At 43.8% G+C, this 14,505-nt stretch overlaps 1 protein-coding gene across 1 annotated transcript in view; it reads right to left on the reverse strand.

The window, feature by feature from the left end:
- Positions 1-705: 705 nt before the first annotated feature.
- The window catches only part of LOC106813796 (diacylglycerol kinase 1-like), a 58,182-nt gene continuing 44,382 nt past the window's right edge, over positions 706-14,505 (reverse strand). The window contains exons 4-10 of the mRNA XM_014818021.1: positions 12,785-12,935; positions 8,767-9,024; positions 7,309-7,464; positions 3,273-3,458; positions 2,759-2,808; positions 1,054-1,128; positions 706-843 (exon numbers count right to left, since the gene is read on the reverse strand). Coding sequence (XP_014673507.1) covers positions 706-843; positions 1,054-1,128; positions 2,759-2,808; positions 3,273-3,458; positions 7,309-7,464; positions 8,767-9,024; positions 12,785-12,935 — 1,014 coding nt within the window. The remainder of the gene's footprint in view (positions 844-1,053; positions 1,129-2,758; positions 2,809-3,272; positions 3,459-7,308; positions 7,465-8,766; positions 9,025-12,784; positions 12,936-14,505) is intronic.

A 14,505-nucleotide genomic window follows, 5' to 3' on the forward strand; every position in this document is an offset into this window, starting at 1 on the left:
TCCTAGCGTGGTGCATGACAACTAATTTCCCCTGCTCTAGTACTGCTGGGCGCTTGACACGGTGAGTCTCGCTAGGCGTGTGGCATGACATACTAATTCCCGCTGCTAGTTGAACTGCTGGGCCTTGACACGGTTGAGTCTCCTAGCGTGTGGCAATGAGCACTATTGCACTGCTAGTGACTGGGCTGGCCCTTGACACGGCTGAGTCTCCTAAAGCGTGGTGGCATGACAACTGATTCCGCTGCTAGTACTGGGCTGGGGCTTGACCGGTGGTCTCCTAGCGAGGTGGCTATGAACAACTATTCCCCCTGCTAGTACTGCTGGGCTACCTGTGACACGGTGAGTCTCCTAGCGGGGTGGCAATGGACAACTATTCCGCCTGAGTACTGGCTGGGCCTTGACAAACGGTGAGTCTGCACTAGCGTGGTGGCATGAAACAGACTAATTCCCCTGCTAGTACTGCTGGGCCTGTGACACGGTGAGTCTCCCTAGGCTGTTGGTGGCCATGACAACTATTTCCCCTGCTAGTACTGCTGGGTCCCTTGACACCGGGGTGGGAAGTCTCCTTAGCGAGGTGGCATGACAACTATTACCCTGCGTAGTACTTGGCTGGGTCATTGACATCGGTGAGTCTCCCTAGCGTGGTGGCATGACAACTATTCTCGCCGCTAGTTTACTGCTGGGACCTTGACAGCGGTGAGTCTCCTAGCGTATCTCTCTCAAAATGTCAAGGCCCAGCAGTACTAGCAGGGGAATAGTTGTCATGCCACCACGCTTCCACTCCTCCAGCGATACTGTGCCGTCTGAATCGTAGTCAATCTCCACCATCATATCTTGTAGGATCTATACGGCAAACATGTCGATCGCATCAACGCCAGTTACCCATCTACACTGCCACATTGTCTGTCGAGCCCCCAAAGTAGCACCGAGATATGAGATGAAAGATGCTTATCCTCATACATTGCCACGTTGTGAAAGTGTATTATATCAGAAACCAGTGAAAACAAATTTGCTTTTATTTACTCCTAATGTTATAGACACAGAACAACTTACCGGTCGCAGCTCTGTCACATCCCAACCAAGATATTCAGCTACGTTCATCATTTGGTTCACTATGCAATCTAATTCCTGAGAAATTACGAAATGTCATACACATTATAACGACATATGCTTGCATTAGTCCCAATACGTTCACTGTATAATCTAATATTCTTTTATATTTTCTACTTAAATCATTTTCTTTCTATCCGCTAGAAACGCCGCCAGCAAACTCTCTCGTCGACTCTAGGTATCGGTGAGGAGACGCTTGCTCACTGAGTGCATGCGACTCCGTCTGTGTGGTGGCATATGTGTTTGTGTTTATTAAACAACTTGCAACCATGTAAGTAAACGTTAACACAAATTAGCAAGCTATATGTGCAGTCGCGCAGTCACGAGTGTGCTAGTTTAGGGTTCAATACCCTGGCGAATTCCGCGCAACAATCTGTATAAGAAACACAACAACTTTCCCACCATGTGCCAACCGCCACGTCTATACTGGCACCATTATTTTATCGGTTGCTCAATATTAAATACAAACGTTGCGACCAGAGTCTGATATATAATAAGCAAAGTATAGGCAGGCAAAATTTGCCTGCAGAGTCTACGAATACACCGCCATGCCCTCGCTTAGGCGGACATCATACGTGCCTGGAGGAAATACGCGTCTGCGAACAACAGGACACAGTGCGCAGTGCCGTTGGAGTGCCACAATGCCACGCTTTCATTCCAGATAATTATAACTAACTCCTTTACACGAGTGACGTGCACGGTATGCCTATACATTTCGATACTGCGAAGAGCGGTAACAATCGCAAATGGAATAACGGTGAGACAGTACCCTTCCCTGTGTTTTTAACTAGTTAGAAGGCACTACGTCACGCAGTCAGCTGGCAGGAGTCCAGTCATCGCTATTGCTCGCACTACGTCACGCAGTCAGCTGGCAGGAGGCCAGTCATCGCTATTGCTCGCACTACGTCACGCAGTCAGCTGGCAGGAGTCCAGTCATCGCTATTGCTCCACTTAGAAAATCACGCCAGTAAAATCCTGTTCTACCCGTGTTTACAGACACCTATCAATTCGAGATTGTTCAGCCGCGCATATACGCGTTTACACGTTAAACCTGAATATATATATACATTATATATATATATAATATATATATATAATATATATATATACTATATACTATATATATGCAAGTATATATAAAAGAAAACGCATTGCTGCGGTTAGAGGTAGGATTAGTATTATTATTGTGGTGATGGTTACATAACCTTACCCCCTGACCCTGACCCTACCCCTAATCCTAAGCTTACGCACATTCCTTAAGCTTTACGCTATTGGGATATATGAGTTCTCCGCGCCGCCACGAGGTGGTAAGATCACACCCCCAACGTTGCTCTAATGCAATATTTTTAAGTATCATAATATGATTATTAGGTTATATTATATATATTTTTTTTTTTTCATTTATGCATTATTTAATCTGATTAACTATTAACCTTAACTTATGCGTGCGGCGTGAGCTAGGTCTTCTTAACATTCTGCTTCACGCACCTCGCACTTGCTACCATTTCCGTGCGAGTTCTATTTCATATAATTGCTCATTATACTTAGATAGGCCTACACGTCATGCTTCAGTTCACTCATACGGTTATCCAAAACTATAGCACAGAACGCAACAAATTACCGATATTTATGAAGGCGAAACACTTACTGTGTTGTCTAAGATACCGTTCCCGTCTGTGTCATATAACCGGAACATAACTGAAATGTAGCAGAAAAACAATTGGTTCGAATATCACAGACGTTCGTCCGGATCGTATGCAAAACTGCTTAATAGTTAAGTAAGGTAAGTATACTGCGTTCCCTGCGCCACGCTCTGCACACACACGCTCTCTCTCTCTCTCTCTCTCTATCTCGCACACCATCTCTCTCTCTCTCTCTACTCTCTCTACACACACACACACACACACACACACACACACACACACACACACACACACACACACACATTCACGCACGCACACACGCACACACGCACGCACGCACGCACGCGCACACACACACACCCACACATGCACACGCAAGCGCACGCACGCACATACATAGACAATGCAAAAACAAATCCACAAAATCCCAAATCCAAATGCTATCTACTAATTTGCACACACACCTTTTAGTATATGTTTTCTGTATGTTCCGCATGCCATTTAATCATCTGTACTTACATTCCAACTTGTCCTCAGGTCTAGCACCTTCGAGAAGGGACAGGTAGCAAACGATGTCCTTGAGAGGCACTCTTGAAGTATATATGTCTATTATGCTGCTAGCCTTTGACAGCTTGCTGCTCTCAGAGTGTGACTTGAGCAGAGACGACGCTGACCTCTTGACCCACGTGACGTCATCTGAGTGGCCTGCAATGTAGTTCAGTGTCACATAATTCTCCGTGTCATCGATGCAAAGACTGTCATATAGTTACAATCGCTGTCGTATACAAAGGGGTCACTTCGGAAAAAATAGCTACCAAATCATTACAATCACCGCCACGTCGTTCAATGGCTGCCATACGATTTCAATAGCCGGCGTATCATTAAAACGATCATTATGTGGTCACAGTGGCCTAATTTTTCTTCCTCATGAAATCAGAATTTCCCGCCTATATAAGAACCGTGTGATTGTCCAATACTGAACGACTTGTCGAAATTTTAAGAAGTCGTTTCGCCACACGTGCATCATTCATCAGGTGCCCGTAAAAGGAAGCTAGCTCTGCTAGGCAGGTGACTTAGCGCTCAAACGCGCTGACAGACAACACAACGAAACAACGGATCGAACGATGCAAAGAACGATAAGAAATCTAGATGTAATAAGAGAACGCATGCGTAGTTGCTGACGGAAACATCGATGCGCATTCGCGATAATGGCAAAGGTCCTCGCAAATGAGTTGTCATCAGGAACCTTTTTAAAATATCACGGACGAACAAATTCGTTGCTAAACACCGGTAAAAGTCGCTTCCAATACTGTGCAGACTGAACAACTTCCCGTACGCCGGGCAGACGTTTAATTTGAAATTGATCCAACAACGCACATTTCGTAGACAGGCATTTCCGCATTATATCGTAGGAGATTTCATCGATGGTGTGCAGAAAAATTCAAGAACCTGTGCGTATGACAATGGCGCGCACGCGAGCACTTCCGGCGATCATTCAGCAGCGTCCAGAAGGAGTTTTAACGAATGCGAATTGAAGTTTATGAGGTCTATAGAGAGACGGCCTGCGGCTGGGAGGTTTACAACGCACGTAACAGATATCAGCGTAAATCTACATTAGCTAGGTTTAACAAAGCTTTATAGCGACGCGCGACCTTGTGCAAAGATGTCAGGATCATTACAGAAGCACGCAGGCACGAACATGTGCGGCATAACGATTGATATCGTCCTGAAATTGTAAATCCACCCGTCCAAAGGCGACAGTCGCTCGTACGGAAAAGATTTATATGGCACTCGGCTCGTAGTAGTACACGATATAATAATCAACATTGAACATAATAATCGAATTTTCTTCTCGATGTCAAGGCCGACCAAAAGCTGACGCAGGGGTAGCTTACAATTTACATGCGCAATTCAAGCGTAATTCTGGTATCCATGTAAGTAAAACGATGCTGCAATTTTATCGAAAACATTTCTTTTTGGGTATCGAAGGCCGTTCCAGCGCGCATTGGCGCTGCATACAGCCAGATCATTTCGCGGAACTCGTGAGCGAGGACGGACTTGAATTGCAACAGAATCCGGAGTTAAACGTGCAATAAAGAGCACGCCGAAGTCGCACCAATTTAAATTATGTAATCTTTCGATTTGCCCGAGGGTTCAATCCCAACATGTGGAGCATTAGGACGCGGATGTTACGGGACAAGTGCTCGTCCGTAGCGATTATGACTGCAGCGTGCATAATACGCACACGAGAAGGAGCGCAAATTTCAAAATCAGCTACGTTTACAGTGTGCAGAACAGACTGTGACAACAATGCATTATGCGCCCGCGAGAGGGTGCTACTAGACTAGATTTAATATGACGCATTTAATGCGGCATGTTTAACACGACACACCGCACATGCACGGTCATGGCCGTGCGCGAGTGACCTCTGAATCACCTCGTAGGGTTGCTTCACGAGCTCGAGCACGCGAGCTTCATCACAGCAACTACAAGGTAATAATCCGTTATACGGCTACGCGAGCAAAACGGAAAACAATGATACTGACTACATTCGAAACCAGTAACCTGAAAATGTGGAGTGAAAGGCAAAACACAATGACGAGCAAACACGCGCTTATCCATAACAACTATAATAAATATATAGACCTTTGACGCGTCTCAACTCGATAATCTTAAATCAAACTTAATAAATTTCAGGCAGATTCACCTGAATCAATGGATTTAATAACGGTTATCGCAACAGATCGACTTTCCTAGCCGTCAGCCGAGGTACGGCAGCGTAAGCTACCTTCAAAAAATGATAACGTTTCGTCGGGCAAGTTTCTACTCGCCGAGATAACTCTAGCATACGCCTATTGGCTACGTAGTGAATGCTCGATTGAGTGGAAACGTCTATAGTTTATATAGAAATGCACATGTATAGATTCGGCAATGTATAGTCGGTTACTAATAAAAGACAATATACTGACAACGGGGGAAGTATGGTAACGTGCGTGGCGTCTGTAATGTCCACTTGCATCCATTACAGGAATGTATAAAGTGACAAGATTGTCATGATCGTTCAAGCATTCCTTAGACGTAAATACAGATAAATATTTGTATTTATCTGTTGCTTGTCCAAGTGCAGTCAGGAAAATAACGCGTCGAAATGCATTGCAATGCAAATAGTGGCAGATTCATGCATCTTGCAATTGATATCTATACTACTAATAAAACTGTCTATGCAATCCGTCATGTATTGATTTCGGACCCCCCAAAATGCCACGCTGTTAGTTTATAACCATGAGGGTGGCCTAAGCATATTTAAAAGTATACACTAAAACTAATATATCAAAGTAAGTAAAATATTAAAAGCCTATAAGGTAAATACCGAGACACCTAGATACCAATTGAATGCTCAATACTTAATACGCAGTATTCATGATAACTTGGCGCAATTTCATAACATTGCTGTATATCCAGAAGCTTTCACTACACAGAATCATTGAATCGTTAGAACCGTTTTTGTCTGAATATTGTTTATTGTTTGTTTCTCTGTTACGAATCTATCCTTAGAATCAAGTAAATATATGTGGCTAAAGTTGTTTCCGAGCAACGCCGGTTACCCGGCTAGCCTGTTATTGTAATTATAGGTACAAGCAGCATGGATTTCTGAGTTGCAAAGCCATCGTTTTGAAACAGGGCTTATACAGTTGTGATAATGTCCGGATATAAACTAAACAGTATGTACCAAGTATCTGAGCTAAGAAGAACAGTGACGACGCCGACGACAACGATGACGACGACCACCACCGCCCACGCCACCGCCACCACCACCACCACCGCCACCGCCACCACAACCGCCACCGCCACGGCCACCGCCACTGCCACCGCCACGGCCACCAACACCGCCACCAAAACCGCCACCAACATCGCCACGGCCACGACCACGGCGACGGCCACCAACACCGCCACCGCCACCAACACCGCCACCGCCACCAACACCGCCACCGCCACCGCCACCGCCACCGCCACCGTCACCGCCACCGCTACCGCCACCGCCACCACCACCGTCACCGTCACCGTCCCTACTACTACTACTACTACTACTACTACTACTACTACTACTACCACTACTACTACTACTACTACAACTACTACTACTACTGCTACTACTACTACTACTACTACTACTAGTTCTTCTTCTTCTTCTTCTTCTTCTTCTTCTTCTTCTTCTTCTTCTTCTTCTTCTTCTTCTACTTCTTCTTCTACTACTACTACTACTACTACTACGACGACGACGACGTCGACGACGACGACAACGACGACGATGACGATTACTACTGCTGCCGCTGCTAGCGCGTTTACCGGAATAGTACATAACAGAAGGCGGAATATAGTGAAAACAGCATGCATAAATGATGCGAAAAGAACATGTATTGAGCATTGCAGAAGTCTACCAGGTTTAACGAGGGCGCAATCCAAAGTACAGTAGACAACAATCATGCTGATGACGTAGTCAGCCACGCTATCGCGCGACAACACCGATAATGGCGACAACGACCGTCATAGTTACCGTTCTGCGTCAACACTGAATTATTAGATTTCTTGGAAGAGTTTCTCGAGTGGTTTGATGGAATGGGTGACGACTCTGCCGACTTCGCGTCGCTAACTACCTGGCAGTCGGTTCGATGGATGCTCATCGAAGGATGCGTGGAACTGGAGAAGCTGCCTAGAATCCATAACCAAGGCAGCGCACCACCATCACATCTCGGCACAGAACTCTCTGCCATGAAAACCGCGAATCGCTGCATACCGAATACGTTTCATACAGAGCGGCGTGGAGTGTGCATCGCATACCATGACAACACCACACAAGCGTCCCACGCCATTGCTACTATTAGTGATAGGCTATAGAGAGACACGAGAGGAGGGAAAGTAAATTGTTCATTATTTCGGGTGACAATATCGTTAAGCCACAAACACCACAAATGCGCACACATGCGCGCACGCGAAAAAGGCGCACAAATACCCTCGCACGCACGCACGCACACCGACACACAACCCATTTATTCCACTCATAACTAGGGTGTATCTGGAATGATTAAACTAATTATAACAATCAATTTCGTACGTTTTCCAACGCAGTTATACAGAAGTGTACGTTGCAATGTGCACGTATAGGTAGGCGATTCAGAAGCAGCACTCGCGAATTACAGCCTGGACATAATTAAACATTGAGTACACAGGAAAGCGGTAACGTGTGTGTTTCGGGAAGGCTAACACGCTTTCTAGTCGCCAAATGAAGTGTAACCTCATCGGAAGCGCTGTTGATACATAATCTACATTGGAACACATAAACACCATGCACTCATATAGTAAACACACGCTCAAACCACCTATCTCGTGTTGCTGTATAACGAGTTGAATTTATGTATGTCAATTGTAAAACAGGCCTATAGGTTTAAGTATATCAAACACTAGCGGTGTTACGTTAAACTTGCAATGGGCGTCTGGGTGATTATACTTATGCGCGAATTTTTATAGTGAACAGTGGCAGGCTGGAAAGCACACGTATAGGACGAGCCCGCTTGCACGGGACGATTTAAGAGAATAAAGTGATAGCAAATATAAAGCAACTCTTAAAGCAAGATATTAGTGCGCATCACTATATAACCGTTTATGTATTCTATCTTTAATATTCAACTTTGTTGTTGATCGAATTCCCCGGGAGGAACAAACAGTGTCACCAGGCACTCGCTGCTTACACTACAATACACACACATATATATATATATATATATATATGAGGTTGATATAATTATATTGTATCATATAATATTATTGAACAGTATCTAATTTCTGAAGCGGCCAAAATGATCTCTAAACAAAAACACAGTCTGTTAGAGTATTAGTTATAATTTTTAGTTAGTATTGTAGGACAGAAGGCACAATATTACGGTAGCGTTATCTATCTAATCAAAAATGTTTGAACAGGCGTGGTGTAATGCTCCAACCGGAGGGGTGTTAGTACCTGCGCGCCCCTGGCTGCCCGTCTCAGAGCCGGCTGAACCATCGTGTTTTCCTATGTGACCAAGCATGTGTATCTTCTCCGTCAGTCCGTGAAGCTTTTCCGACATACTTGTATGCTGGGACTTCGGTTCGGACTTGTCGAGCAGGCCGTGACCCCCGTGACCTGCATCGATGACGACTTTGTTCTCGTTATGCGCCGTGATTGGTGCGCACATCGTCTGCTGCGTTGCTACGGCAACCTCCTTTATCAGCTCTTTACCTGCAAAACGCGTGTGCGCCTCAGAAAACGTTGTGGCGGCAGAGGTGTGGGATTGCGCTAGGCCACCCAAATGTCGTCGTTTGCTTACGAGTCAAAAAGACTAACTGAGACTGACACACTAGATTCTGATACTAGCCCGGACTCGCCGACAGGGCTTTATGGGTGTTCGTGCAGATTTAGTGAGACGCATTAAGGCTCTATGAGATGTGTGAAGATCCCCGCGGAAATATCTGAGAATTACGAAGCCTTGCTGTTAAGAATTGCTGATACTTGCTCATATTTTGCGAAGACCGGCAGCGACTAGGACAAAGTCTATGACATTCAACTACACTAGCTGATACACAAGGAGATTTGCTATCGATTTGTCAAGACTCGCCGATAGCCGTGAATCCTAGCTGAGACTCGGAATCACTAGCCGAGAGTCGGGCAAATATTCGCCGATCTTAGATCTCGGTCTCTTGAGTCAGCGAAGAGACGCTGGTTCGTGCCATCAGGAAGTCAATGAGCTCGTTATTATCATGTGACATTATATCATCCGTTCGCCGAACCTGATTCACAAGACCAGGGACCTGCTAAATAAATCCCCGGCGCACACCGCAGCGTCATACGCACATATACGAAGAAGATGGCAAAACGAGAAATCACGTGACACTGTCTGTTCAATCTTCGTTCGATCTTCGATACTTGGCGGTTCGATATATCGTACATATACATATACATATACACCATGCGTGCGTGCGTGTGTGTGTGTGTGTGTGTGTGTGTGTGTACTATTAAGGATACCGCTACCCCTGAGTATGCTAAAATGGGACGTGTTCGATCCTAGCATAATATTCTAACGACCATGTAACAAAATCGTACTTACTCGGATACTGACACTGCAATATAAACAGTGGTAATGGTGACACCAGCCTTTAGTGATTGGTTAGGAACGTCTGGGTATATGACAACTCCATAGCTACGCGGACTGTCATACAGTTCATACTACTTACTCGTGGCCGCCGTGTGGATACAGTAGTAACCGCCGTATACGTTTTAAAATATAGGTCTATTCTAAGACTACGTGTATTAAAGTATTTATTCCATTATGTAGGTATATGGCTGATTCTTTACCAATAAAATACAATACAATAAAATAATATAATACAAGGAAGGAGCTCTGTGTAAGGGAATTAACAACTGCCAGTAATGCGCAAACTGAGTGCTCATTGCCATAACAGCAACAATAACGTGTTTGCAGGCTTGTTTGCAATGTCTAATAAATATGTTGTAACATATTTGCTTATTCACTTGTTTCCCATGTAAACTAGAGTAACGGAATCAAACTGTTCTGTTTATAAAAATTCAATATTTTAAATATTACCGACAACATACTGAATCCAGTTTTTTTTTAATGCAACTTGCTAAACCACAAAGGGGATCAGTTTATTTCCAAAGCTCTTTATCCCTTATACGATAAGCTCCTGCATTAAAATCTATTATGATGCATTTGTGCCCCGCTGTGTGAAAGATTCCTCATTTGCGCAAAAACTAACTGCATTATTCAGTCTTCTTAGCCATGTAAGACAAACAGATCTGTATCCACTTATAAACTTTGTCTCTCATAACTAGACCAACCGGCAAAGTAGCTTGCTTCTTTTGAACAGTGGTTATTATGCTTGTAAACGTTATCCAAGCTCATAAATTCAGTGTATAGGCTACCGACATACAGTACATACACATGCAATTGAATCATATGCAAGAAATATTAAAATAATATGAATTTAATATATAATATTATAAAAATTGTTAAAGCCGCACAATGCGCATCCAAACGCTAATTTATCCAGTACTAGACTAGCAAATACTTCGTGTCATGCATAATCACACTACCTTATGACAAAATAAACTCTAGTTCCTCCCATTTCACTGCGCGTTGTCTTATAAAAGGTATTTGAAAATACCTCCAATGTTGTTCAAATTCTCCGATGTTGTTGACACTTCCCTGCCAAGCAACCGTACAGCGGTGCTGCGGTACAGCGGTACGGGTGTAGCAAAGAGAAAAACATGTGACGTCACCTCACCACTTCGAGGCTAAATTGTTTGGCAAACGCAGTGAAATGGGAGGAACTAGAGTTTATTTTGTCATAAGGTAGTGTGATTATGCATGGCACGAAGTATTTGCTAGTCTAGTACTGGAGAAATTAGCGTTTGGATGCGCATAGTGCGGCTTTAATGATTTCTTTTTCTATTTTCCCTGACTACGGGTATGCAGGAAATTCATAAATTTAGCTAAAAGACACCTAGATCAAAGTGTGAATATAATTATACAGTTCCTTCGTGAGTTGTAGTTGGGGCTTTCAGACAAGGCTGCGATCACATTACTGCCTCGCCATGGTGACGAACACCAGTTTTAACAAAATTCAGAATTTATGTCTTTAAAGTACCAGCAGTGTCATGTGCGAGTGGATGAGAAACGGCGCTTGCATCGTATACTAAAAACAGTAATTTAAAATTTTGCATATACAGTCTCCAAGCTGACATTATATTGACGAAATTATTACCATTTATGCAAACTGATAACATATTTAACCACCTACAAAGAAACATTGCATATTTCACAGTTGATAAATATCTTGTAGCATTAGTTTAAAAAAACAAAAGGTTTCAAAACTTGTTTATCAATTCGTCATATAGTCCATTGGCCTCTGCTTTTCACGATATAGTTCACGCATTCAAGTCAAATCCTGTAAGTTAAAATGCTCATGCTTTGTCTGCACACTCTCCAATATCAAGTGATACCGTTGTAGGCCTACATCTATTGACTGATTTAGTTCTTCAAAATAGTGCTGCAATGTAATTAACTTTCTGCATAGGTAGGCACCAACTTCCTACGAGCCTTCTACTCCTAATACCTTTCCTAACCCTGCAGTGCCAGTACTAGTGGACGTGGCTACGTGTTCTTAATTGTTTACTTCGACAGCGACGGGGGTCTTCGCAACGATACTCCTTTACTATGACGTGTTAAGAAGACAAAATTTGAACGAGTAACGTCATTAATAAGCGCTCCAATCGGCGACGGAAAACAATAGGCAAAATGCCGAAGCGAACTTGATTGTCAAATTGATTTCTGCACTCCCGTAATGCCTAGATGAGCTACGAATACTATATCTCAGCCTAGGATTGTCTTAGAGGCAAGCGGTGGGTTTTGTTATAGCGATGAAAGAACGCTGCTTAATTCAATAATACCAACTAATTCCAGACGTGCAATTAAAATAGAATCATTGTACCGTAAACAGTTTTCCCGTTTTCCCGTTGTACACTCTATGTATTATTAGATTTTGACGGTATTTATGTTGTTTAGAGATGTAACGTTCGGGGTGTTGTCATAACATGGTTCATGCTAATACGAGCCATATAACTCTAATTTTTTGCCATAACCTTTTGATTGTTTCCGCCGATGCTATCCTCCGCTACCTTTAAGCTCTTGTGTCTCCAACAATTAAGACAGCAGCAAGAACACGCAGTAAGAGAAGACAATGCACACACACACGGTCGCCACGAGCGTGCTGTATGCATATACACACTGCCTTACCGCTATACACACTGCACATATGCATATACACACTGCCTTGTTGCTATCGGGGAAAGCCCCCACGGGAACGTTCGACACATCATGTCACATGGGTGTACGAGAAAAAGACGACAATGCATTTCTTTCGTAAATCGCTTGTCAATTAATAATTGCTCGCTAGCATCTGCAAACGCGAACGCTACCCACCTCTGAACTCTTCGAGCTGCTTCTGCTGCATGATCTGACTGTGCTGATGTTTCTTAATGAATGAGAGAAAGAGATGCTGGCACAGGTCCGTCGGCACGTCCACCTCCAGGTATGTGTCCATGAACAGTTTAAAGCCCTCATAGTCAATATGCTGGAGCAAACAGAAGTCGGCCATGTAAGCTTCGAAAAATGGAGAAGACAGCTTGCTAGGGCACACACACACACACACACACACACACACACACACACACACACACACACACACACACAACTACTACTACTACTACTACTACTACTACTACAGGCACTGGAGCGAAGACAAGACGGTCACGGTGGTGACGTCATGTTTCCAAGTCCTAATTCTGCACGCTGCAAAATATTTCTACTCTCAATAATTATTGTCTTAAAGTTTCAACGAATCAGTGCACAAACAAGAATATTATAGAGTTGTTTTCCTATAATTTATATAGTGTTCTATAACATCTATAGAGATCTATAGTATATTCGTTGGTTTCTCTTTATATCCATAATTTTATTGTTTGTGCACAGCGGCGTGCGTGCGGTGTACTCATGTGTTGCAGAGAAGCATTTGAACGGCATTTACAGAAAATTATCGGCAATAATAGGCAAAAGAGAGTAGAGAAACATTAAGACTTTGGTAGTAAATACATTTCGTGTTTATTTCCCATCATTTTGTAATTGAAACGTTCCAAGTGCCCGTGGTTATGTATCGGAGCTTAGTCTCTTTACGTAGGAGCGGTATGGATCTACTATCGTTCTAAGTTTAAGTGTAGGAGTAGGAAAGGAGATATGAGACAAACCACCTAATAAAACACTATAACTATATGAGTGACATACCACACGGACGTTTATTCTCAGCCGTAATAACGGTTATACAAGTTGACTGAAGTACGGCTAAGATGTCAGTAGAGGCAAGGGATAGGCTAAGAGACGGCCAAGCTCTACCCGAGTACGGTAGGCCCGTCTTCTTATAAGCCTGTCGGGTGCTAGGTAATTGGGATCGTAGAAGCGCGAAACAGTGACACGTTTCTCACGGTGTGACTTCGCGACAGGTGTCTTTTTATTATCTTTCCTCATTTCGTGTCGCACCTGAATGGTTTCGTGAGCTTCATTATTCCCACAAGTGCGCTCCAACACCGACGCGGTTTACCTGTCGTAAGCCCGACGCGCTTCGTGCGTGTTTTACTCGCTACAGTTAAACACTCGACTGTAAGCGCGTGGCTACTGCTAGCTCTCAAACTATAGCCCTTCGCTCTGACACAGGCCTGAGGCAGAGCGATGGGCTATAGTTCTAGAGCTAGGCCTAGTATAGCCAAATATACGCGCATCTTATATCTATACCCATGTAGCCACGGGTAGAGTGAAGGCCTACGTAGCATGTAGTAGATAAAATATTGCAACATAACATGGAAGAGCACAAGTTAATTCCGACTACTCTGTTACTCTCTTACTGTTCAATTACACAACAGGCATGAGGCAGAGGGAAGGGCTATAGTTCTAGAGCTAGGCTACTGCGTCCTGCGTTATTCCATCTACCTCTACATCTACCTCTACCTCTACCTCTACCTCTACCTCTACCTCTACCTCTACCTCTACCTCTACCTCTACCTCTACCTCTACCTCTACCTCTACATCTACCTCTACCTCTACCTCTACCTCTACCTCTACCTCTACCTCTACCTCTACCTCTACCTCTACCT

The sequence above is a fragment of the Priapulus caudatus genome, unplaced genomic scaffold (genome assembly GCF_000485595.1).
Source record: "Priapulus caudatus unplaced genomic scaffold, Priapulus_caudatus-5.0.1 Scaffold826, whole genome shotgun sequence".
NCBI classification, from domain to species: Eukaryota; Metazoa; Priapulida; class Priapulimorpha; order Priapulimorphida; family Priapulidae; genus Priapulus; species Priapulus caudatus.